The 27264-nt window shown below is 39.1% G+C and overlaps 1 protein-coding gene across 1 annotated transcript in view; it reads right to left on the reverse strand.

Annotated features, from left to right (window-relative positions):
* Positions 1-11642: 11642 nt before the first annotated feature.
* DNAI2 (dynein axonemal intermediate chain 2) overlaps positions 11643-27264 on the reverse strand; it is a 59729-nt gene continuing 44107 nt past the window's right edge. The window contains exons 13-14 of the mRNA XM_053696331.1: positions 21659-21700; positions 11643-12827 (exon numbers count right to left, since the gene is read on the reverse strand). Coding sequence (XP_053552306.1) covers positions 21671-21700 — 30 coding nt within the window. The 3' untranslated portion in view covers positions 11643-12827; positions 21659-21670. The remainder of the gene's footprint in view (positions 12828-21658; positions 21701-27264) is intronic.

Raw genomic sequence — 27264 nt, forward strand, 5'->3', positions numbered from 1 at the left:
TTTTGATAGAATTATCCATTACAGCCGTTAATTGTTGCATAGTAAGGAGTATTGGCGCACTAGATGTACTAGGGGCCTCCTGTGTGGGCAAGACTGGTGTAGACGAAGGAGGGGATGATGCAGTACCATGCTTACTTCCCTCACTTGAGGGATCATCTTGGGCATCATTTTCTCTAAATTTTGTGTCACATAAATCACATCTATTTAAATGAGAAGGAACCTTGGCTTCCCCACATACAGAACACAGTCTATCTGGTAGTTCAGACATGTTAAACAGGCATAAACTTGATAACAAAGTACAAAAAACGTTTTAAAATAAAACCGTTACTGTCACTTTAAATTTTAAACTGAACACACTTTATTACTGCAAATGTGAAAAAGTATGAAGGAATTGTTCAAAATTCACCAAAATTTCACCACAGTGTCTTAAAGCCTTAAAAGTATTGCACACCAAATTTGAAAGCTTTAACTCTTAAAATATTTTATTTTATATTTAACCCCTTTACAGTCCCTGGTATCTGCTTTGCTGAGACCCAACCAAGCCCAAAGGGGAATACGATACCAAATGACGCCTTCAGAAAGTCTTTTCTGTGTATCAGAGCTCCTCACACATGTATCTGCATGTCATGCTTCCTAAAAACAAGTGCGCAATAGAGGCGCGAAAATGAGGCTCTGCCTATGATTAGGGAAAGCCCCTAGAGGATAAGGCGTCCAATACAGTGCCTGCCGGTTATTTTACATAATTCCCAAGAATAAAATAATTCCTCAAAGCTATGAAGTATAAAATATGTTTATATATCAATCGTTTTAGCCCAGAAAATGTCTACAGTCTTAAAAGCCCTTGTGAAGCCCTTTTTTTCTTATGTAATAAAAATGGCTTACCGGATCCCATAGGGAAAATGACAGCTTCCAGCATTACATCGTCTTGTTAGAAATGTGTCATACCTCAAGCAGCAAAAGTCTGCTCACTGTTTCCCCCAACTGAAGTTAATTCCTCTCAACAGTCCTGTGTGGAAACAGCCATCGATTTTAGTAACGGTTGCTAAAATCATTTTCCTCTTACAAACAGAAATCTTCATCACCTTTCTGTTTCAGAGTAAATAGTACATACCAGCACTATTTTAAAATAACAAACTCTTGATTGAATAATAAAAACTACAGTTAAACACCAAAAAACTCTAAGCCATCTCCGTGGAGATGTTGCCTGTACAACGGCAAAGAGAATGACTGGGGAAGGCGGAGCCTAGGAGGGATCATGTGACCAGCTTTGCTGGGCTCTTTGCCATTTCCTGTTGGGGAAGAGAATATCCCACAAGTAAGGATGACGCCGTGGACCGGACACACCTATGTTGGAGAAAAGCTAATCTAAAAAAACCTAAGCTCCCCATTGCCCTGAAAAGGGCATTTGGATGGGCATTGCCCTTAAAAGGGCATTTAGCTCTATTGCAGCCCAAGACCTAATCTAAAACTAAACCCACCCAATAAACCCTTAAAAAATCCTAACACTAACCCCAGAAGATTTACTTACAGTTTTGAAGATCCGACATCCATCCTCCAAGAAGCCGGTTGAAGTTCTCAATGAAGCGGCCGAAGTCTTCATCCAAGCCCGCAGAAGTCTTCACCCAGACGGCATCTTCTATCTTCATCCATCCGGCGCGGAGCGGCTCCATCTTCAAGACATCCGACGCGGAGCTCAATCCTATTGGCTGATTGCAACAGCCAATAGGATGAAAGCTCAATCCTATTGGCTGATTGCAACAGCCAATAGGATTTTTTCAACCTTAATTCCGATTGGCTGATAGAATTCTATCAGCCAATTGGAATCTAAGGGACGCCATCTTGGATCACATCATTTAAAGGAACCTTCATTCGTCGGTAGTCGTCGGAAAGAAGAGGATGCTCCACGTCAGATGTCTTGAAGATGGAGCCGCTCCGCGCCGGATGAATGAAGATAGAAGATGCCGTCTGGGTGAAGAATTCTGCGGGCTTGGATGAAGACTTCGGCCGCTTCGTTGAGGACTTCTCCTGGCTTCTTGGAGGATAGATGTCGGATCTTCAAAACTGTAAGTAAATCTTCTGGGGTTAGTTTTAGGATTTTTTAAGGGTGTATTGGGTGGGTTTTAGTTTTAGATTAGGTCTTGGGCTGCAATAGAGCTAAATGCCCTTTTAAGGGCAATGCCCATTCAAATGCCCTTTTCAGGGCAATGGGGAGCTTAGGTTTTTTTAGATTAGCTTTTTATTTGGGGGGATGGTTGTGTGGGAGGTGGGTTTTACTGTTGGGGGGTTGTTTGTATTTTAAGTAAAAGTAAAAGAGCTGATTACTTTGGGGCAATGCCCTGCAAAAGGCCCTTTTAAGGTCTATTTGTAGTTTATTGTAGGCTAGGGTTTTTTTTATTTGGGGGGGGGGGTTATTTTCATAGGGCCCTTAGATTAGGTGTAATTAGTTTAAAGCTTTGATCATTTCTTTTTTATTTTTTGTAACTTAGTGTTTATTTTTTAGTGTAGATTTTAATTATTTGAGTAGGCTTAGGTGTTTAAATATATAATATAGTTAATTTAATTTGTAGTTTATTGTAATTTTAGTATAACAGTTAGGGTAGATTAAATTAATTAGTTTAATATAGTTTAATATAATTTTAGTATAACAGGGTAGATTAATTAATAGTTTAATATAGTTTAATTTAAATCTAAAGTTAAGTTTAAATTTATTATAAGATAAGGATGAGTTAATATTTAATATACAGTTAGCGGGTTGTTAGGTTTAGGGATTAATAGTTTAATTTAGTTTATGGCGATGTGGGGGCTGGCGGTTTAGGGGTTAATAGGTTTAGTAAGTGGTAGTGATGTGGGTGGCCAGGGGTTTAGTGGTTAATAACTTTATTTAATTCTGGTGGGCTCCGGGAGCGGCGGGATAGGGGTTAATAACTTTATGTAGGTGGCGGCAGTGGCAGATTAGGGGTTAATAACTTTTATTTAGGTGGCAGCGGTGTCGGGCGGCAGATTAGGGGTTAATAAGTATAATGTAGGTGGCAGCGGTGTAGGGGGCGGCAGATTAGGGGTGTTTAGACTCGGGGTACATGTTAGGGTGTTAGGTGTAAACGTTACTTTTATTATACCATAGGAATCAATAGGATATCGGGCAGCAGCAAACATGAGCTTTCGCTGCTTTCAGACTCCCATTGATTCCTAGGGCGGCGAATTGAAAACAGGGTACACAGGGCCGGAATAGTGGCGAGCGTATCTGGTAGATTTTTGATAACTAGCAAAAAGTAGTCAGATAGTGCCGAATTTGCATTCAGAACATCTGTAGTGACGTAAGCATCGATCTGTGTCGGACTGAGACCGGCGGAACGTATGTTACGTCGCAAAATTCTACTTTTGCCGGTCTGTAGCCTTTGATAAATAAGGCGAATCAAGCTCTCCACAATTACGCTGCGGAATTCCAGCGTATTTGCGGTTGACGGCTTGATAAATAGGCCCCTTTGTGTCATTTTGCAGTCTGGCAATAAAAGAGATATATTTTTGTTCTAAAACTTGCAAGTTGTCTTAATTAATTTCATATCAACCCCAGTCTGCTCCTTTTGTTCCTGTTGTCATTTAGCCCCAGACTGATAAGTTGAAAATCATGTAGTTTATCACAAAATAGATTCAATTTTCAGAATTAGAAGTAATTATTGCATGTTAAAATAATATTTATTTCCATATTTAAATAAAAAAGAAAACAAAAACGGTTAAAAGTGAAAAAAAAAGAAAATATAATGCTGATAATAAATTACACAGTGGGTCATCTTCGCATCCAGTTGTTCATCCGCAAAGATTTGATGGGTTAATCCTACAAAAGAAGTTATACATGGTTTGTATATAGTAAAAATGCACCCAGATCTAAAATGTAAATTAAAGGCAACTATAGTAGCCAGAGAAAGAAAATCACAATGTAATTTATATGACATAACATACCTTTGTGTGACAGACCCAATGAATATATTGTGTTCACAGGCATTTATATGTGCCTGATATACAGTCAGCTACACCATTGCATTCATAAATACTGCTACATAATACTATGACTTTGTATAATATAGTAATATTCAGTTAATTATTAGAAACATTTTAAATAAAAAAACTACAATACCCTGATTGCATAAGTCTGCACCCCAAATTCTGATGGGATCTCCTGTGTACAGCTCTCTTTAGGCCATTCCACAGGATTTCAATGGAATTGAGGTCTGGGCTCTGACTGGGCCAATCCAAGACTTTGCTTTTCCTTTTCTGAAGGTATGCTTTGGTCGACTTTGATGTATGCTATGGGTCATTGTCTTGTTTAAACGTGAAATTCCTCTTCATCTTCAGCTTTTGTACCAAAATATCTCAGTATCTTGATATTTGGAGCTTATTGTTACCCCATCTATTTTGACAAGACAAGGGCACCTAACCCAGCTGAAGAGAGAAACCCCACCATGCTTTAAGTCCGTACGGTGTTTCTTGGATGATGAGGTTTATTGGCTTAGTGCCAAACATATCTTTTACAATTTAGGCCAAAAAGTTCAACATTTATCGCTTGAGACCATAGCACATTGTCCCACATGGTTTGGGGTGACTGAATTAATATTTTGGCATAATTTAGACAGGCTTGGATGTTCTTTTTTTGTAAGAAATATTTCTGTCTTTCTACCCTACCCTATAGCACAGACATGTGCAGAATACAAGTGATGGTGGTCACAAGCAAAGAGTGACTGGTAACTGCCAGAAATGCCTGTAGCTCCTGTTACTATTAGCCTCCCTGATAAGTTTTCTCCTCATCATCTCATCAACTTTGTTTGTCCAGATCTTTGCAATGTCTTTGTAGTGCAACATTTTCTCCACTTACTGATGATCGGTTTGACTCCATGGTACATCCAGTGCCTTCAATATTATTCATCTCTCTCCTGAAATTCTGATTAAACTCAGATTAAAGTCAGCTGTTGCTGTAGGAATTACTTGCATGTTGGGGGTTACATCCTACTGGGAGAGCCATGGTCCGCAAAGAGAAAAGTACCAATCAGGAGAGAGATATAAAAGAATATTGAAGGCACTGGATGTACCATGGAGCACTGTCAAAAAAACATAACCCTTCCATTGATGAAAGTTATTCTGATTCAGAATCACTTTCATTGATGGCAGGTGTATGATTTTTACCTACAGGCATAACTTAGAATGTGATTGGCAAACTGTGAACCCAGCTAGAGCTCTCATTATTAACAGGTGTGGAGACTTACACAATCGGAGTGTTGTAGTTTTTTTTTAATTTAAAATGTTCCTAGCAATTAACTATTTGCTTTTTTCCCCTCTGGATTTTTGTTTGTTGGAAGATCACAATACAGATGGAAAAAGTCTGACATTTATATTGTTGTTATTTCTGTCTTTACATTTAAAAAACCTGCAATATATATGTGTATATATACTATATACTATATGTACACAAACACATACTTGTACAAATCCTTTTATCCAATCTGCTTGGGACAATTTACTAATACTTTTGTATACATAGCACCATTAGAAAAATAGTACAGTACTGTAATCAGAAAGGTAATAGTTGTTTCAAATTAATACAGACTAGCATTTATATATTAGGACAAAAAAAAATCAAAGATGCAGGCAGAGAAGACTGTGACACAATGGTGAGGAAAATGGTAATTGTATTCATTTGATTTAAACAAAAATTTTAATGAAAAAGTCTGAATTTTGGAATTATGGATTTGGGGATTTGTACGTATACACACACACATACATATATACAGTATATATATATATATATATATATATATCAGTATATATATATATATATATATATATATATATATATATATATATATATATATATATATATATATATATACATACATATACATATACATACATTCAGTATATATATAACCCCAATTCTAAAGAGTTGGGACAGTATGAAAAATGCAGAAAAAAGTAATTACTCTGTACTATATTAAAAACACATTATTAACACATTATTTGATGTTTTACTTTGTAAATTTGAAGGGACAGTCTACAACAGAATATTTAATGTTTTAAAAGATAGATAATCCCTTTATTACCCATTCCCTAGTTTTGCATAACCAACAGAGTTAATATACTTTTTACCTCAGTGATTATCTTGTATCTAAGCCTCTGCAAACTGCCCCCTTTTTTAGTTCTTTTGACAGACTTGCTTTTTAGCCAACCAGTGCTGACTCCTAAGAAATCAACTAAGAATACCAAGAGAAGAAAGCAAAATTGATGATAGAAGTAAATTGGAAAACTGTTTAAAATAACATGCCCTATCTGAATAATGAAAGTTTGTTTTGGACTAGACTGTCCCTTTAATGTATTTTTGAAAATATACACTCATTTTAAATCTGTTAACTGCAACACGTTCCAAACAAATTGGGACAGGGGCAAAGTAGGACTAATAGCGATGTGACAAGTTTAAATAAGGTGATGTGAAACAGGCAATCGTGTAATCATAGTATATAAAGAGCCTCAAAAAAGGCCTAGTCCTTCAAGATCAAGATAATATAGAACAGAAGTAGCAGACGCACCACAAAATCCTTATTCAGAGGTTCTCTTTATTGCCACATCCTCTGAATAAGGATTTTGTGGTGCGTCTGCTACTTCTGTTCTATATTACTTTGAGGATTATTGCAGTAATCCTATTGCAGTATGCACCCTATCAAGGATTGAAGTGCTGGATTTTTGAATTGGTTCCCTTCAAGATCAAGGATGGGCCGAGGCTCGCCAATCTGCCAACAGATGCGTCAGCGAATAAATCCAACCCTTTGAGAACAAGATTCCCCAAAGAAAAATCGGTGGGATTTTGGGCATTTCACCTTCTACAGTGGACAATATAATTAAAAGATTCAAGGAAATCTTGGTGCGTAAAGCACAAGGCCAAAAATTACTTCTGATTGCTTGTGATATCCAATCCCTCAGACATCTCAAAAACCGTCATGAGTCTGTAATGGATATCCTGACATGGGCTTGGGAATACTTTTTAAACCTTTGTCAACACTATTCGCTGCTGCTTACATCAACACTGTCCAGAAGCACCAGCGACTTCTCTGGGCTCGGTCTCATCTGAGATGGACAGTAGCACAGTGGAATCGTGTTTTGTGGTCCGACGAGTAAACATCAAATAGTTTTTGGAAAAAACAGCCGTCGTGTTCTCCAGGCCAAAGAGGAAAAGGACCATCCAAGTTGTTATCAGCATCTGTCATGGTATGGGGGTGTGTCAGTGCCCATGGCATGGGTAACTTGCACATCTGTGAGGGCACCATTAATGCAGAAAGATATGTATACATTCTGGAGCAACATATGCTACCATCCTGACGTTGTCTTTTCCAGGGACGTCCCTGCATTTTCCAGCAGGACAACAAAAAACCACATTCTGCCCGGATTACATGGTTGCATAAGCAGAGAGTGCCTGCAGTCCTGACCTGTCTCCAACTGAGAATGTATGGCACATTATGAAGCGCAAAATAAGGCAACTGAGGCCCTGTACAGTTGTGCAGCTGAAGACATGCATTATGGATGAATGGGGAAAAATTCTGCTTGCTAAACTAAACCAACTGGTGTCTTCAGTGCAGGAGAGTGAATGTAAATCCTGCGCAGAAGACAGATGGGGGGAGGGGATTGGGAATACCTCTAGCTCTCCTCAACGGATACCCTAGTGTACCCGATGTAAACAGAAAACGATAGGGGGTGGAGGTGAGCGCCAAAGTAGGCTGAGGAAGGGAAAGGGGGACAACTGTTGCCCACAATGTGGGTCCTCCTACTAGTAGTTATGGAGTGAATGTACAAAATATATATGCTAAAATGGGTATATAAGTTAAAAATGTATATCAATATTTATTCCACACAATCGGTTAAAAATGTCGGTGATCTTCTAAAACATACAGTCAAAAAAATATTACACATTCATAAATAATCATGGATCCATGTTACAATAACGAAATGTAGAAAATGACATAAAATCTGAAAAAATAATAAAAATGAAAATAAAAGTAAAAGTAAAAATGACCTGGTGCACCTAAAAACGTCTGACAATGAATGACCTGATAGGCCAAGTGTCTTAGTATGGGTGGTACTCTATGGTACAATCCGGATATTGATGAGTGTTCTTATGATTGTATTTATCCAAACAGATAATGGTGTGACAAAAAAGGAAAGTGTCTATATTTTATATCCAATTCAGAAAAATTCCAAAATAGTGTGTATCCTGTGATTAGAAAAATACAAACTAGAAAGTGTGAAAACAATGTGATCACTGGATATCAAAAAAAGGTGAAAAAAATTAGAAAAAATGTGAAGAAAATATAAGTAACTTCGCAAAAAATGTGGAAATCCTCAAATTGGTGAAGCAAAAAAGAAATTAGTCTTTCAAAAGTTAATCAATAAGTATCCAAAATGATATAGTGGATTCTGTGCAGTGAAGGTGTCTTCAGTGCCCAAACGCTTAATAAGTGTTATTAAAAGGAAAGGTTACACAGTGGTAAACAGTCGTCTGTCCCAAATTTTTGGAGTGTGTTGCAGTCATCAGATTTGAAATGAGTGTATATTTTCAAAAATACATTAAATTCACAAAGTTAAACATCATATAATGTATTAATATTGGGTTTTCAATATAGCACATGGTGATCTTCAAATTACTCTTTTTTTTTTTTTGTATTTTCCATTCTGTCCCAACTTTTCCGAATTGGGGTTGTATATACAGTGGGGCAAAAAAGTATTTAGTCAGCCACCAATTGAGCAAGTTCTCCCACTTAAGAAGATGAGAGAGGCCTGTAATTTTCATCATAGGTATACCTCAACTATGAGAGATAAAATGTGGAAACAAATCCAGACAATCACATTGTCTGATTTGGAAAGAATTTATTTGCAAATTATGGTGGAAAATAAGTATTTGGTCAATATCAAAAGTTAATCTCAAGGGGGCGGAGCAAGCCTGGGTCCTGGACGGTCGCACTTCACCTCAGCTCTGCTGATACTATCTATAATACTATTCAATGTGACCGTCAGCCCATCACTAATACATTACAAGACTATCTCTACTCTCAGAAGAGAAGATAAGGACTACGGTGTTATTAAATAAACCCTGTAAGGAGGAGAAAACAACTGGATACTAGACCATTTAATACTTGGGCCTTCTAGAGGTTACAGCCCTGGATCCCACGTGGCAGACGGAGAGCATGGCTCTCAACTGGGAGAGAAATGTGCAATAATTACTGTCTAACCACTTCCAGAGGCTGGAGCACGAGTTAACCCTAGCCTTCACATCTATCCTTGGTAATACACCCCTGGGGGCGAACCAGCAACCTCTTTTGGCACACAAGTTGTCTCAGTGCGCTCCTGGCGAGATTCAAGCTACCGCACGCGACCCTCCCCTTTCAGTTCAGATGCACTGCATAGATGAGCGGTCTCGCATGGTCAGACATGGGCACGCTATTGATCCTACGCTTCTGTGTGACACCCTGGCCCTCCGTGAGATGACCCGCAAAGGAACTCAACACCTGCAGGCCAGGCCCCATTGGGATGGGGGAGATGAGTTGCATACCCGCTTACCAGACGCGGAGCATAAGGTATGTGAAGCTTCATTGTTATTTGAGCTGACCGACCCATCCCAGATCATACCCCCACATGTACTGACCGGAGACAAAGTTGTACTTACCGCTAAACCAGTGCTGATTCCGCCGCATGCAGAGTGGGTTGCTAAATTAGCAGGCTTGCCACGCACGCTGACCTTACCTACGGATCTCCATGCTCTGGTTATAGGGGACATCTCCTTGGAAAGGATCCTCTACAAAATGGTTGCAGCTCCTATTCTATGGCATGCTGGTCCTAGCACACACAAAAGAGGTAATTTGCTACTGCCACAATACAAGCCATGGGATCTGCTGACAGTGTGCCTTTCAGAGACCTTAAACTATTATGAAAAGGGCTAAGCACAGAGGATAAACAGAGGAATCTTGTGCCGCTGCCTCACTGAACTCTTTTGCTGTAGTTTTTTTTAGAAGACTTTATAGCTATAGTTCACTGGTCTCTACAGCCGGCTCATATTAAATATTGGACACTAAGTATTGTCATTATGCTTTATCTGTATGTTTTACTATGTGTTTTATTTATGCATATATTTAATCACAGATGAGTGTTAGCTACATCTCCTATCAGTGACCTAGGTACTAATAACGGTCATAGACCTGATCTAATATTCTTAGGCTGAACTTTCCGGTGCAGACACATACTATATTACCACTTCTCATATTTGTATCGCAACCAACTCCTAATGCTTCCACTGATACTTTAGATAGGAAATAACAGAGTACATAATCTCTAGACCTACATATTCAAATGCACATACAGTTTTCTTGCCTGTGGAAAAATGATACTGCTGCCCTTTTAGTAAATATACAGTTTAATATCCTCCCAGAGAATAGAATTATATAGACTGAAGACTTTTTTTTTTTTTCTACATCGGAGTTACCTCTGCTGTGGGGTATAGGGCCCGTGCCCTGACAGCAGATCTCCTAGCTTCACACTAAAAATACACCATCATGTTTAGAGGGAACAATAGTCCTGGATTGCATCTTGATGTTATACATAGCTTGACTTTACTAATCTGTACGCAGACAGGATATAACTACACCAACATATATGGTTTTTGAACAGACGGTGACAACCTAGCAGTCATAGAGATAAAAGCCAATGCTTGTTTTTTTTTTATTCTGATGCAATACCAACCCACCTTAAGGAAACTTCAGCCTCCTATTATTTTCCGAATGTACAGGTGCCATGATTTCACCCAACTATACACGGATATAGCATAGCAGACCCAACAATATCTTTTGTTTGTGAGGGACTTATAAGAGTTCTTTTTTTTCCTTTGGCCCTATATAATTAGTTTTGTGTTTCTTTTTCTTCAAGCGTATGCCACACAGTTAAGCTCACTCCCAAGTAAGTCCTATTATACCCTAATTATGAGTTAGTTCTTGCTTTTTTGTTACCCCTACTAATTGACACGACTATTTTACAACCTCCCCCCCAACGTAAAGAATCTCCTGGCAACAGGAGAACTAACAATGCAGTTTCTCTTGCCTATACCGCAACCCTTTCTGCTCCCCTAGCTTTTACTCTTTTTTTTTCATTGCGTTTTATACTAGGATCTAACTTCTCTACTCAGTTGAGCAGGTCTGATCACTAGCTCTTATCATCTAAGCCTTCACTAGAGACCTCATTAAAAACCACACAGACCATAGAAAAGTGAGCAAAGCCTAAATACCTTTACCTCTCAGCCCGAAGGCTATTATATTGATCCCAACAATTACTAGGGGAGTTTGCACCATATCCTAATACTCTATATATAATTCATTACATCCTATACTGCATAACATATCTCACAGGTTTTACTTTAGTTCCATGGATGGTTAATATTATTTGTCGAAGTTAAAAGAAAAAAGCTGAGGTTGATTAAGAAATGCTTTATTATATGTGCACTTTTATAAGTTGAATGACTTGCACTGCTGCAACCCTAATGATCATTTGTATTTTTATCATATGTTCTTGCTGGCTGTATGTGCAGTAACGAAGTAGTGCTTTCATTTTTGTTCCTCCTTGTTTTTTTCTTCCTCAATAAAAATCATAATAAAATAAAAATAAAAAGTTCTTCTCAATACTTTGTTATATATCCTTTGTTGGTAATGACAGAGGTCAAACGTTTTCTGCAAGTCTTCACAAGGTTGTCACACCCTATTGCTGGTATGTTGGCCCATTCCTGCATGCAGATCTCCTCTAGAGCTGTGATGTTTTGGGGCTGTCACTAGGCAACACGGACTTTCAACTCCCTCAAAGGTTTTCTATGGGGTTGAGATCTGGAGACTGCCTAGGCCACTCCAGGACCTTGAAATGCTTCTTACGAAGCCAATCCTTCATTGCCCGTGCGGTGTGTTTGGAATCATTGTCATGCTGAAAGACCCAGCCACGTTTCATCTTCAATGCCCTTGCTGATGGAAGGAGGTTTGCACTCAAAATCTCACGATACATGGCCCCATTCATTCTTTCATGTACACGGATCAGTCGTCCTGTTCCCTTTGCAGGGAAACAGCCCCAAAGCATGATGTTGCCACCCCCATGCTTCACAGTAGGTATGGTGTTCTTTGGTTGCATCTCAGCATTCTCTCTCCTCCAAACACAACGAGTTGTGTTTCTACCAAACAGTTCTACTTTGGTTTCATCTGACTATATGACATTCTCCCAATCCGTTTCTGGATCATCCAAATGCTCTCTAGAATACTTCAGACGGACCCAGACATGGACTGGCTTAAGCAGGGGGACATGTCTGGCACTGCAAGATCTGAGTCCCTGGCGGCGTACTGTGTTACTGATGGTAGCCTTTGTTACGTTGGTCCCAGCTCTCTGCAGGTCATTCACTAGGTCCCCCTGTGTGGTCCTGGTATGTTTGCTCACCGTTCTTGTGATCATTTTGACCCCTCGGGGTGAGATCTTGCGTGGAGCCCCAGATCGAGGGAGATTATCAGTGGTCTTGTATGTCTTCCATTTTCTAATTATTGCTCCCACAGTTGATTTCTTCACACCAAGCTGCTTGCCTATTGCAGATTCAGTCTTCCCAGCCTGGTGCAGGTCTACAATTTTGTTTCTGGTGTCCTTTGACAGCTCTTTGGTCTTCACCATAGTGGAGTTTGGAGTGTGACTGTTTGAGGTTGTGGACAGGTGTCTTTTATACTGATAACAAGTTCAAACAGGTGCCATTAATACAGGTAATGAGTGGAGGACAGAGGAGACTCCTAAAGAAGAAGATACAGGTCTGTGAGAGCCAGAAATCTTGCTTGTTTGTAGGTGACCAAATACTTATTTTCCACCATAATATGCAAATAAATTATTTCCAAATCAGACAATGTGATTGTCTGGATTTGTTTCCACATTTTGTCTCTCATAGTTGAGGTATACCTATTATGAAAATTACAGGCCTCTCACATCTTCTTAAGTGGGAGAACTTGCCCAATTGGTGGCTGACTAAATACTTGTTTTGCCCACTGTATGTATATATATATATATATATATATATATATATATATATATATATATATATATATATATATATATATATATATATATATATATATATATATATATATATATATATATATATATATATATATATATATATATATATATATATATATATACACACACACACACACACACTGTACATACATACATACAGGTAGAAAACCATTTATCCAAATTGCCTGGGACCTGAAAAGGTTTAGATTTTGGAATAGTTTGGATTTTGGAATATTTGCATCTTTAAAATGGGACAGTTGGGAGAGGGGATGAAACCAAGTGTAAACAACAATATCTTGTGTCATTTAGGCAATATTTAAATTTCATAATAAAGCTTATACATGTAACTAAAGGTAGTTTTATATAATTTTTTTAATACAGTCAACTCCAAAATGACCCATTCCTTAGTTTTGTCCAGCCAACATGGTTATACTATTAACCTCTGTGATTACCTTGTATCTAAGCCTCTTTTGACAGCCCCCTGATCACACGGCTATTTATTTATTATCTATTGACTTGCATTTTAGCCAATTAGTGCAGTGTCATCCACAACTCCATGGGAGAGAGCACAAGGTTTTCTATATGGCACACATGGATTACTAGTCTCTTGTTGTGAAAAGCTAATTTAAAAAAAACATGTGATAAGTATCTGTAGAGTCTGTAATGTCATTAAGTATAATAATATAACAATGTTGGTTGTGAAAAGTGGGGAATGGGTAGTGAAGACATTATTTATTTTTTAAAACAATAACAACTTGATGTTGACTGTCCTTTTAAGTGACTTACAGGCAGGGAAAAAAGTTATTTCTGCTCATTTTGTTTTTAAAAACATATTAGTGAAAAAACAGAATTTATGCTTACCTGATAAATTACTTTCTCCAACGGTGTGTCCGGTCCACGGCGTCATCCTCTTCCCCAACAGGAAATGGCAAAGAGTCCCAGCAAAGCTGGTCACATGATCCCTCCTAGGCTCCGCCCACCCCAGTCATTCGACCGACGGACAGGAGGAAATATATATAGGAGAAATCATATGATACCGTGGTGACTGTAGTTAGAGAAAATAATTCATCAGACCTGATTAAAAAAACCAGGGCGGGACGTGGACCGGACACACCGTTGGAGAAAGTAATTTATCAGGTAAGCATAAATTCTGTTTTCTCCAACATTGGTGTGTCCGGTCCACGGCGTCATCCTTACTTGTGGGAACCAATACCAAAGCTTTAGGACACGGATGAAGGGAGGGAGCAAATCAGGTCACCTAAACGGAAGGCACCACAGCTTGCAAAACCTTTCTCCCAAAAATAGCCTCCGAAGAAGCAAAAGTATCAAATTTGTAAAATTTGGCAAAAGTGTGCAGTGAAGACCAAGTCGCTGCCTTACATATCTGATCAACAGAAGCCTCGTTCTTGAAGGCCCATGTGGAAGCCACAGCCCTAGTGGAGTGAGCTGTGATTCGTTCAGGAGGCTGCCATCCGGCAGTCTCATAAGCCAAACGGATAATGTTTTTAAGCCAAAAGGAAAGAGAGGTGGAAGTCGCTTTTTGACCTCTCCTTTTACCAGAATAAACAACAAACAAGGATGATGTTTGTCTGAAATCTTTAGTAGCCTCTAAATAGAATTTTAGAGCACGGACAACGTCCAAATTGTGTAACAAACGCTCCTTCTTTGAAACTGGATTCGGACACAAAGAAGGTACAACTATCTCCTGGTTAATATTTTTGTTAGAAACAACTTTAGGAAGAAAACCAGGCTTAGTACGCAAAACCACTTTATCTGCATGGAACACCAGATAAGGAGGAGAACACTGCAGAGCAGATAACTCTGAAACTCTTCTAGCAGAAGAGATTGCAACCAAAAACAAAACTTTCCAAGATAGTAACTTAATATCTACGGAATGTAAGGGTTCAAACGGAACCCCTTGAAGAACTGAAAGAACTAGATTTAAACTCCAGGGAGGAGTCAAAGGTCTGTAAACAGGCTTGATCCTAACCAGAGCCTGAACAAATGCTTGAACATCTGGCATAGCTGCCAGTCGTTTGTGTAGTAAGACAGATAAAGCAGAAATCTGTCCCTTTAGAGAACTTGCAGATAATCCTTTCTCCAAACCTTCTTGTAGAAAGGATAGAATCTTAGGAATCTTTATCTTGTTCCATGGCAATCCTTTGGATTCACACCAACAGATATATTTTTTCCATATTTTATGGTAAATTTTTCTAGTTACAGGCTTTCTAGCCTGAATCAGAGTATCTATTACAGAATCTGAAAACCCACGCTTTGATAAAATCAAGCGTTCAATCTCCAAGCCGTCAGCTGGAGAGAAACCAGATTCGGATGTTCGAATGGACCTTGAACAAGAAGGTCCTGTCTCAAAGGTAGCTTCCATGGTGGAGCCGATGACATATTGACCAGGTCTGCATACCAAGTCCTGCGTGGCCACGCAGGAGCTATCAAGATCACCGAAGCCCTCTCCAGATTGATCCTGGCTACCAGCCTGGGAATGAGAGGAAACGGTGGGAATACATAAGCTAGGTTGAAGGTCCAAGGTGCTACTAGTGCATCTACTAGAGTCGCCTTGGGATCCCTGGATCTGGACCCGTAGCAAGGAACCTTGAAGTTCTGACGAGACGCCATCAGATCCATGTCTGGAATACCCCATAATTGAGTTATTTGGGCAAAGATTTCCGGATGGAGTTCCCACTCCCCCGGATGGAATGTCTGACGACTCAGAAAATCCGCTTCCCAATTTTCCACTCCTGGGATGTGGATCGCAGACAAGTGGCAGGAGTGATCCTCCGCCCATTGAATTATTTTGGTCACTTCTTCCATCGCCAGGGAACTCCTTGTTCCCTCCTGATGATTGATATATGCAACAGTCGTCATGTTGTCTGATTGAAACCTTATGAATTTGGCCTTTGCTAGTTGAGGCCAAGCTTTGAGAGCATTGAATATCGCTCTCAGTTCCAGAATGTTTATCGGGAGAAGAGATTCTTCCCGAGACCATAGACCCTGAGCTTTCAGGGATTCCCAGACCGCGCCCCAGCCCACCAGGCTGGCGTCGGTCGTGACAATGACCCACTCTGGTCTGCGGAAGCTCATTCCCTGTGACAGATTGTCCAGGGTCAGCCACCAACGGAGTGAATCTCTGGTCTTTTGATCTACTTGAATCGTCGGAGACAAGTCTGTATAATCCCCATTCCACTGTCTGAGCATGCACAGTTGTAATGGTCTTAGATGAATTCGTGCAAAAGGAACTATGTCCATTGTTGCAACCATCAATCCTATTACTTCCATGCACTGCGCTATGGAAGGACGAAGAACAGAATGAAGTACTTGACAAGAGCTTAGAAGTTTTGATTTTCTGACCTCTGTCAGAAAAATCCTCATTTCTAAGGAATCTATTATTGTTCCCAAGAAGGGAACTCTTGTTGACGGGGACAGAGAACTTTTTTCTTTGTTCACCTTCCATCCATGAGATCTGAGAAAGGCTAGGACGATGTCCGTATGAGCCTTTGCTTTTGACAGAGACGACGCTTGAATCAGGATGTCGTCCAAGTAAGGTACTACTGCAATGCCCCTTGGTCTTAGAACCGCTAGAAGGGACCCTAGTACCTTTGTGAAAATCCTTGGAGCAGTGGCTAATCCGAATGGAAGTGCCACAAACTGGTAATGCTTGTCCAGAAAAGCGAACCTTAGGAACTGATGATGTTCCTTGTGGATAGGAATATGTAGGTACGCATCCTTTAAATCCACGGTAGTCATAAATTGATTTTCCTGGATAGTAGGTAGGATCGTTCGAATAGTTTCCATTTTGAACGATGGTACCCTGAGAAATTTGTTTAGGATCTTGAGATCCAAAATTGGTCTGAATGTTCAATCTTTTTTGGGAACTATGAACAGGTTGGAATAAAAACCCATCCCTTGTTCTCTTATTGGATGAATCACTCCCATCTTTAACAGGTCTTCTACACAATGTAAGAATGCCTGTCTTTTTATTTGGTTTGAAGATAATTGAGACCTGTGGAACCTTCCCCTTGGGGGTAGTTCCTTGAATTCCAGGAGATAACCTTGAGAAACTATTTCTAGCGCCCAAGGATCCTGAACATCTCTTGCCCAAGCCTGAGCAAAGAGAGAAAGTCTGCCCCCCACCAGATCCGGTCCCGGATCGGGGGCTATCCCTTCATGCTGTTTTGGTAGCAGTGGTAGGCTTCTTGGCCTGCTTACCCTTGTTCCAGCCTTGCATTGGTTTCCAGGCTGGTTTGGGTTGTGAAGTATTACCCTCTTGCTTAGAGGATGTAGAATTAGAGGCTGGTCCGTTTCTGCGAAAGGGACGAAAATTAGGCTTATTTTTAGCCTTAAAAGACCTATCCTGTGGGAGGGCGTGGCCCTTTCCCCCAGTGATGTCTGAAATAATCTCTTTCAAATCAGGTCCAAATAATGTTTTACCCTTGAAAGGAATGTTAAGCAATTTTGTCTTGGAAGACACATCCGCTGACCAAGACTTTAGCCAAAGCGCTCTGCGCGCCACGATAGCAAACCCTGAATTTTTTGCCGCTAATCTAGCTAACTGCAAAGCGGCATCTAAAATAAAAGAGTTAGCCAATTTAAGTGCTTGAACTCTGTCCATAACCTCCTCATACGAAGATTCTTTATTGAGCGACTTTTCTAGTTCCTCGAACCAGAAACACGCTGCCGTAGTGACAGGAACAATGCATGAAATTGGTTGTAGAAGGTAACCTTGCTGAACAAAAATCTTTTTAAGCAAACCCTCTAATTTTTTATCCATAGGATCTTTGAAAGCACAACTATCTTCGATAGGAATAGTAGTGCGTTTGTTTAGAGTAGAAACCGCCCCCCTCGACCTTGGGGACTGTCTGCCATAAGTCCTTTCTGGGGTCGACTATAGGAAATAATTTCTTAAATATAGGGGGGGGGACAAAAGGTATGCCGGGCCTTTCCCACTCCTTATTTACTATGTCCGCCACCCGCTTGGGTATAGGAAAAGCGTTGGGGGGCACCGGAACCTCTAGGAACTTGTCCATCTTACATAACTTCTCTGGAATGACCAAACTGTCACAATCATCCAGAGTAGATAATACCTCCTTAAGCAGTGCGCGGAGATGTTCTAATTTAAATTTAAATGTCACAACATCAGGTTCAGCTTGATGAGAAATCTTTCCTGAATCTGAAATTTCTCCCTCAGACAAAACCTCCCTCATGGCCCCTTCAGATTGGTGTGAGGGTATGACAGAACAATTATCATCAGCGTCCTCTTGCTCTTCAGTGTTTAAAACAGAGCAATCGCGCTTTCTCTGATAAGTAGGCATTTTGGATAAAAGATTTGCTATAGAGTTATCCATTACAGCCGTTAATTGTTGCATGGTAATAAGTATTGGCGCACTAGATGTACTAGGGGCCTCCTGTGTGGGCATAACTGGTGTCGACACAGTAGGGGATGATGTAGTATCATGTTTACTCCCCTCATTTGAGGAATCATCTTGGGCAATATCATTATCTGTGGCATTACTGTCCTTACTTTGTTTGGACACTATGGCACAATTATCACATAAATTTAAATGGGGAGACACATTGGCTTTCATACATATAGAACATAGCTTATTTGATGGTACAGACATGTTAAACAGGCTTAAACTTGTCAACAAAGCACAAAAAACGTTTTAAAATAAAACCGTTACTGTCACTTTAAATTTCAAACTGAAAACACTTTATTACTGAATATGTGAAAAAGTATGAAGGAATTGTCCAAAATTTCACCACAGTGTCTTAAAGCATTAAAAGTATTGCACACCAAATTTCAGAGCTTTAACCCTTAAAATAACGGAACCGGAGCCGTTTTTACATTTAACCCCTATACAGTCCCAGCTATATGCTTTGCTGAGACCCAACCAAGCCCAGAGGGGAATACGATACCAAATGATGCCTTCTATAAGCTTTTTCCGTGATTCTTAGCTCCTCACACATGCATCTGCATGCCTTGCACTCCAAAAACAACTGCGCATTAGTGGCGCGAAAATGAGGCTCTGTCTATAACTAGAAAAGGCCCCCATCTGAAAAAGGTGTCCAACACAGTGCCTGCCGTTTTTCTAAACAATCCCCAAGATTATAATAACCATTATTAGTTAGAATCTGCATAATATGCCTAGTAAAGCAATCGTTTTAGCCCAGAAAAATGTCTACCAGTTTTTGAAGCCCTTTTTGAAGCCCTTTATTCTTTTATGTTTAACTAAGAAAATGGCTTACCGGTCCCCATGAGGGGAAATGACAGCCTTCCAGCATTACATGGTCTTGTTAGAAATATGGCTAGTCATACCTTGAGCAGAAAGGTCTGCTAACTGTTTCCCCCAACTGAAGTTACTTCATCTCAACAGTCCTGTGTGGAAACAGCAATCGATTTTAGTAACTGTCTGCTAAAATCATCTTCCTCTTACAAACAGAAATCTTCATCCTTTTTCTGTTTCAGAGTAAATAGTACATACCAGCACTATTTTAAAATAACAAACACTTGATAGAAGAATAAAAACTACATTTAAACACCAAAAAAACTCTTAACCATCTCCGTGGAGATGTTGCCTGTGCAACGGCAAAGAGAATGACTGGGGTGGGCGGAGCCTAGGAGGGATCATGTGACCAGCTTTGCTGGGACTCTTTGCCATTTCCTGTTGGGGAAGAGAATATCCCACAAGTAAGGATGACGCCGTGGACCGGACACACCAATGTTGGAGAAAGTTTGGATTTTAGAATGTTTGGATTTTGTAATTCCGTATTTGGGAATTTGAACCAGTGTGCGTGTGCGTGTATATATATATATATATATATATATATATATATATATATATATATATATATATATATATATATATATATATATATATATATATATATATATATATATATATATATATATATATATATATATATACAAAAAAGTTTTCTCTATGCTATATACATATGTATTGTATACTACTGTATAACTCTTGTAAGGTATACTGCTACTCGTATATTATTTTAGATCAGTGTTTCTGAGACTGTGTGCTGAAAGAAAACCCAGGGGGGTATGCTGCCAAGTTTTGATAATAAAAAATATTTTTGTCTAAATTACAGCACACTTTTGAATTTTTCTAGAAATACATTTGCATAATTTTTTGCCTATTTAATATTTATTTAACATTGGTTTGTTTTGCTGCAGATGCTAAACTATAAAGCATCACCAATTGGCCACCAGTAAAATTACATCATCAAGTACCGTGGGCAATTCAACATGAATTGTTTTTTGTGGCATATATAATTAATATAAATAGTGTACGTGCACGAGGAACAATGTCTTGTATGTGGTGAGACACTTTCAAATGGTTCCATGGTAAGTTAGAAACATGTAAACACTAAACAATTACCACTTTCATATTTGAATTTTTTTGTCTTTTCTTACTATAAAAATAAACAGTGAAAATGAATTTTAATAAAGCTTATGTAGTGTACAGTAATTTGAATATAATTAATGCAGTGTAAACCATATAACATACTATAAATTTACGGTTAATTACAAAAGAGTCCAGATGTGCCCTGACTGAAATTTGCATTAACAAGTGTAGCACAGTCTTAAAAAAGTTTCAAATGCACTGGATATATGGTACTTAGCTGTATCCTGATGAGACTCTCACATACTGGGCCAGATTACAAGTGGAGAGCTATTTAACGTTCCTGCTCAAGCGATAACTGGGCTAAAAGTAAGCTTTTTGCACACGTCTGGTTGCGCTCGTATTACAAGTTGAAAGTAAACTGTTTTTGCTCGTGCGCTGACCTGACAAGCGTAAAAAGCCGAACTTAGAATATTGTGCACGCTATATAATATTTCCACTATAGAAGTCAATGGAGCACCCTACTTGCTTGGCAAACCCGATCGCATATTCTCAGTTGCACTAACCCAACATGAAAATATTAATATTTCACATTCCAATGTTCTTCACATAGCAGAATATGTTCCATTTATTCATAAATACATATGTCTACATTTATCTGATGGTATTTTGGTACAGTATATATCTATACCTATATATATATATATATATATATATATATATATATATATATAAAACAGTTAAACATTGCATAAATATGTTTTTGTTATGTTTTCATCTACATAACTGTAATGTATTTTTATGTGTTTTGTAAAACTTTTTTGTTTTGTGAAACAGTTAACCAGAGCTCTGAGGTCACGCTAACCCGACGCGCATTAGCTTCAATTGTGCTCAAGCGATCGCGTTTACTTTCAACTTGTAATATGAGCGAAAAACCTGACGTGTGCAAACGTCCACGATAAACCCATTTTCGCTTGTGTTTAACTGTTTGCGTTCCACTCGTAGTCTGGCCCACAATGGTTATAGTACACTGTTGGTCTTACAAATGACTAATTCTCCCACATAAGGTATCTATAATACACTAAAGCTCTATAGTTCTAGGCTTTCGAATGCAACATATTTAGTCCTCTTCAAGTTTATATGAAGCAGTATAAGGTTACATTTATGTTTATACTCACCATCTGCAAGCCTTAGTCTTTTTCCTCTGAAACATATTTCGCCTACAGAAAAACAAAATAGAATTTGATTTGTCTCTGGATGATATTTACAAAATCTGAATTATAAGTAGAAGCATCCTAGTGTCACCAGTTACCTATCTAATTCATGGATTATGTAGCCATTTTACAAGTGTATGTAGTAGTCATAGTAAAACAGAATACAAAGCATATAGACACAATCAGCTGAGAATGAACAAATGGAAAATTATCATTTCTTGTTTGAAAAAAAACAATACCCTTTAAGGTGCAGTATCATTTAGCTAACTATGCCTTTCACAAAGGAGAAATATCCTGTAGTATATCAGCCTTATCCTGCTAAAAAGACAGCCAATTCTCCTCTAAATAACACATCCAAGATGTATATTTCAGCTTCTTTGGGTCTCATCAGTAAGGTGCAAGGACAAGGAGTCCACATTTGGTTTTCCCTCCTTGCCCGAGAATAATTTAAACAAAGATATTTTGATATTTGAAATTTTGATAATAGCTGTGAAAAAAAATGTTGCTTGTTAGAAAGGCTAGTGCCACTCAGAGTTCAGTCTCTTTTAGCTTACTAAGCCTTTGATAGGAAAAGATTCCTGTAATATATCAGTGTAATACTACCAATAAAAGCAAACAAAAAAGAAGTACTCAAATGACAATAAACAGCCGACAAAAAAATTCTAAGAAAACAATAAAAATAATTTATGAGCTTTTTCTCACCACTGATCTCTCTGAATAGTTAGTGAATCTACCCAGATATAATTGGAGATAAAGGAGTTTCAAGAATGGATGTCAAAAGAAAGAGGTAAATTGATAACAAAAGTAAATTGGAACGTTTCTTAAAACTGTATGCTTTATTTGAATTATAAAAGTGAAACGCTTCTAAGGTATAAACATAAACCAACAAAGGGGGCGCACTTCAGATGAAGATATATATATACACCAAAGCTAATCAAAGCAACAGAAAAAAGTATTTATAAAAACAGAACAAAAGTCTCTATAATTAAAAAATATATATAAATAAAGTTTAAGTCTCCACATCTCTCAAGAAAGGCTACAGCCCAGGCCAATCCTTGCCACTAGGTGTTGGTCCACCTCGTCCATAATGTGTAACTGAAATAAAATAACACAAGGGCGCCACATGGCTTAGTATAGTCACAAAAAGAGTATAGATGTAATAAAATAAAAACACTCACAAGTTTTGAGCACCTCCAACGCGTCCAGGTGCTGTATAAGCAGACTGGGACCTCTAAGCCTAAGGAAACGGCCAATAATACGGCTGAGAAACGCTGAGAAACTCGTTGCTGATTTCAAATAAACTATTGATTTTATATCATATAGCATTGCTTGCTTTACACCACTGCCTCCCCAACAGTCCAAGTTTTCTATATTACCTTGAATAAGAGCAGGTAAAATAACCATGTTTACTAATAAGTTGACTGTGCTCTAGTTCATATATCCTCAAAATGTGGCCTGTTAGGGAGGCCTGAGGACAGGTTTGAAAACCAGTGCTCTACACTATTTTATAGCCATTGTCTGCTATGAGAGTAGAAGTTTTTGGTTCCTGCATTGACCTGGATTGCAGTTAGCTGGGAGACTGAGAGGTCCTAATCTTCTTATACAGCACCTGGAGGTGCTTAACACTTGTGAGTGTTATCATTTACTAAAGAGTAGAAGCTGCTGCCACACAATGAATACTAATTGCTGGCTTGAATAAATAGCCTGCTTGAGCTGCTGCCCACAATGAATACTAATTGCTGGTTTGAATAAATAGCCTGCTTGAATAAAGGCCCTTCTGTGGAAAAACTCCAATTCCTGTCAATAGGGTCTTTAAAAGAGGTACTATCCTCTAGAGCAGAGGTTTTCAAAGTCTAAGACAGTGGCCCTCCCCTTTGGCTAAATTTTCAAGATGAGCCCCTCCCCCGCGATTTTTAAAACAGTGTACTTTGAAATGCTTGTAATGTATTTCTTGAAACTGCAGAAATAAACACGAACACATACAATCATACATACAAACACACACAATCTCATGCATACACACACAATCTCTTACACACACACACACACAGTCTCATAGACACACACACACAATCATATACACAATCTAAAGACGCAATTGAAGGTTATTGATTTTAGAGTCTTGTTTAGCAATGATATTACCTTGGGCACTAACCTGATCTTCTAAGTCAGAAATTCTGTTCTCAGCCTCTAGCATTCTGTTAGAAAACCTAACTTCTGCTGAGAGAACAGATATTTCTGAAGAGATTGTGCCCAACTCTTTCTTTATCATATCAAATTGAGGGGAAAATAGTTCTGATAATTGGACAATCAATGTCTGATTGTCAACATTATTGGCCATCATAACACCCATAATATCTAAACTAGGATCGGGCAGCTTAGCTTTTTTTATCCTTGCCTTGAACAGGCATTCTTGGTGACGAAGATTTAACCTGTGTAACAAATTGTTCCATATAATAGAATGACAATAAATTATGTGAAAAACAAAACAAAACAAAACTAAACAACCATCCGTGGAAGTGTAAACTGGATATGTCGCTACAAAAGTGTGACCCCACCATATAAGTGCAATCAGAACAGACAAGAAAATTGCAATTTAAAGAGATTAAGTGGAGACGAGAGAAAATATTTTTTTCCCTTTTCTTTCTTTAAATATTTTTTTTCCTTTTCTTCTTCCTATTGTAAAAAAATGTGAAGTAGAAACCAACAGTGCAATCCTCTTCAGCTGTGAAGGGGAGAACTCAGGTGATCAACAAAAGGTTGATCACTAGTGAGTTAAGCCTGTATGGTAGATACTTTAGGTATGCCCTATACTATCTTGTATGGCCCTTTAATATATAAACATCAACCGAATTGCTAAAACAGAAAAAATAAGCAATGATTATAGACAAATGAATAAATTAGACTCCCATAATAGCATTTAAAAATATTTCTTCCCTTTTTTAGATTATCATTTGACCCAAAATCCGGAGTAGACACTTGTGACCAGACCCCTTTTTGATGATTTATGCAATCAGCAATTATATGCTTATGTCCCAGGCTAGAACAGATAATACCGTCCATAAAATAAGTTGCTTCCTTTGTGTGAGACAATACCCTTTAAAAGAATCAAACGGAACTCAAAATTTCCTTGGGGAATTTTTATGAGGCTAAAAGGTGGCTACGTTGAAACTTGCTGTAAGGAAAGATAACACCAGCAATTATATGCATATCAACAACAGTACCCCACACATAGGACTTAGAAATTTTGCGTCTTATATCAGGACCGCCTTATGACAGAAAGAGTACTTGCTTTTACTGAACTCCTGTCCATCCACCAAATGCGGATAAGCAATTTTCTGTGAGCCCCAAAAAGATGAGGCTGGCAGGCTGGCTCTGTAACGGCAGTACAGTGGAATGGTGGTGATCTGGAGATCTCCTGCGCTGTCTACAGGTTGAAGTGTAGCCTTAATCTAGCAACAAATGGCAACCAGGTATCCCCTGCACTACTTGTAACTGTTTCCCAATGTTGCGGTCCGGACTGCACGGCTTCCAGCAGGCGCCTCCCCTTGCTATTACCAGGCAAGAGCTTACCTTCAGTGTTCGCAGCAGGGTGTCGGAAACCAAACAAGCCGGCGTCTTGAAAAAGGAAGCCTTGCTTCTTAGTCCCACCTGCTGTCAATTAGCATTTTACCTTCTGTGCACAGCTTACAGGGAATCCCTGAAAAAGTTAAAAAGTACTGCGATGGTATCGCAAGTCCAATACGGCTTAGGAGGGCTGCAAACTCAGGCGGCCGTGGCCACGCAAAGCGCCACACACTATAAATACCCCTGCAAGTTCTCAGGGGTAAGTGGCTATGAGTGGGGAGATGATGAATCTCTTCGCCGACATGCAGGTATGCTGCACAGCTCCTCCCCCAACGGAAGTTCTCTATCCCTCACACAATCTCATTCATGTACAATCTCATACATACAAACACACATTATCATACAGTACATACAAACACACAATCTCATTCATACACACACACTCACACATACACACAATCTCATTCATACACACACTCACACATACACACACACAATCTCAAACATACACATCATTGATACAGGGTTTACAGTGTCTCTTTTCACTGACAGCAAACCCCTATCACAGACATCAAGGGTTTGGAGAATATGGTCTTTTGTCACTGACAACAAAGGGTTTGTTTTATGTCAGAGATACTGCAGGACTGGCACAGGTCTCATGTCACTGAAACCAGTGAACACACACAAGTATCGTGTACTGCCACTAAGGGATGAACACACATAGCTGTCAGTGTCTGCATGCCTCTCTCAGCCCCACTCCCTTTAATTCTACACAATTCGCCATTAACTGTAGTGTGGATTTTTGGAGAAGTATAAAGACCGGCACTGCATGAGCTCACACTATGGGGTAGATTTATCATACCCCGGGCAGATACTATTTGCTATAGCAAATCATGTCCACCCTGCATCGCTAAATGCAGACAGCATATGCTGTCGACATTTAACATTGCACAAGCAGTTCTGGTGAACTGCTTGTGCAATGCCGCCCCCTGCAGATACGTGGCCAATCGGCCGCTAGCAGGGGGTGTCAATCAACCCGATCGTATTTGATCGGGCGGATTGATGTCCGCAGCCTCAGAAGCAGCGGACGAGTTAAGGTGTAGCAGTCTTAAGACCGCTGCTTCTTAACTCCTGTTTCCGGCGAGCCTGAAGGCTCGCGAGGAAACAGATGCATTAGGCACCATTTGGGGCATGTTAAATCGGCTCCCAAGTTCCAATATACAGAATTATATGGTTGACAGCTTTTAGGGTCTCCCCAAATGCCCTAAAACAATAGTGTATAAAGAATAGAGAGCTGGTACAATTGGAGTTGCCCAATCCTGTTTAATTACTAACATTACTGAAATATGACTGTGCTATATTGATAGCAGGCAGGAATACCGACTACAAATTAAGTAATAATGGAACACAATGGTATTTGGTTACTGTTAATAGCAGATTACCTTATTATATGAGCCTTCTCTGCCAAACTCCTCTTTGGATTAGCGCAGCACTTTTCCCGCGCCTCCCCTAACATGATTTCGCACCCCCATGAGGAGGGGCACCCCACAGTTTGAAAGCCGCCGTTCTATAGGAATAGCAGTCCTTCTAACAAGAGGACAAATGGCACCATCAACTTTTGTAAATGTCTCCCAAAGCTCCACACTAGTAGCGGGCAAAGGGAACATCTTTTTAAAAGCAGACGTTGGATTAAAAGGAAGACCAAGCTTGAAACATAACCCCAAAAACCTCTGGGGTCTTAAATGATGGCTTGAAAATCAAATCCAAAATTGTAATTGAATTTTCTACAGTAGGTTTTAAATCCTGTACCCCTAATGTACTCAGTTCCTCCTTTAAAAGAATCCTAAGATGTTCAATCTTAAAAAAGAACAACAATTCAGTATCCTGATCAGAAACAGACTCCTGATCATAAGAAAGAACTGCACCCTCAAAAAACGATTCTGAGGAATTAGAATCTGAGTCTTAAAGCAACTGCTTAGCAGATCTAATCATAGCAGAATATG

This window comes from Bombina bombina, chromosome 1, assembly GCF_027579735.1.
Source record: "Bombina bombina isolate aBomBom1 chromosome 1, aBomBom1.pri, whole genome shotgun sequence".
Lineage (NCBI taxonomy): Eukaryota > Metazoa > Chordata > Amphibia > Anura > Bombinatoridae > Bombina > Bombina bombina.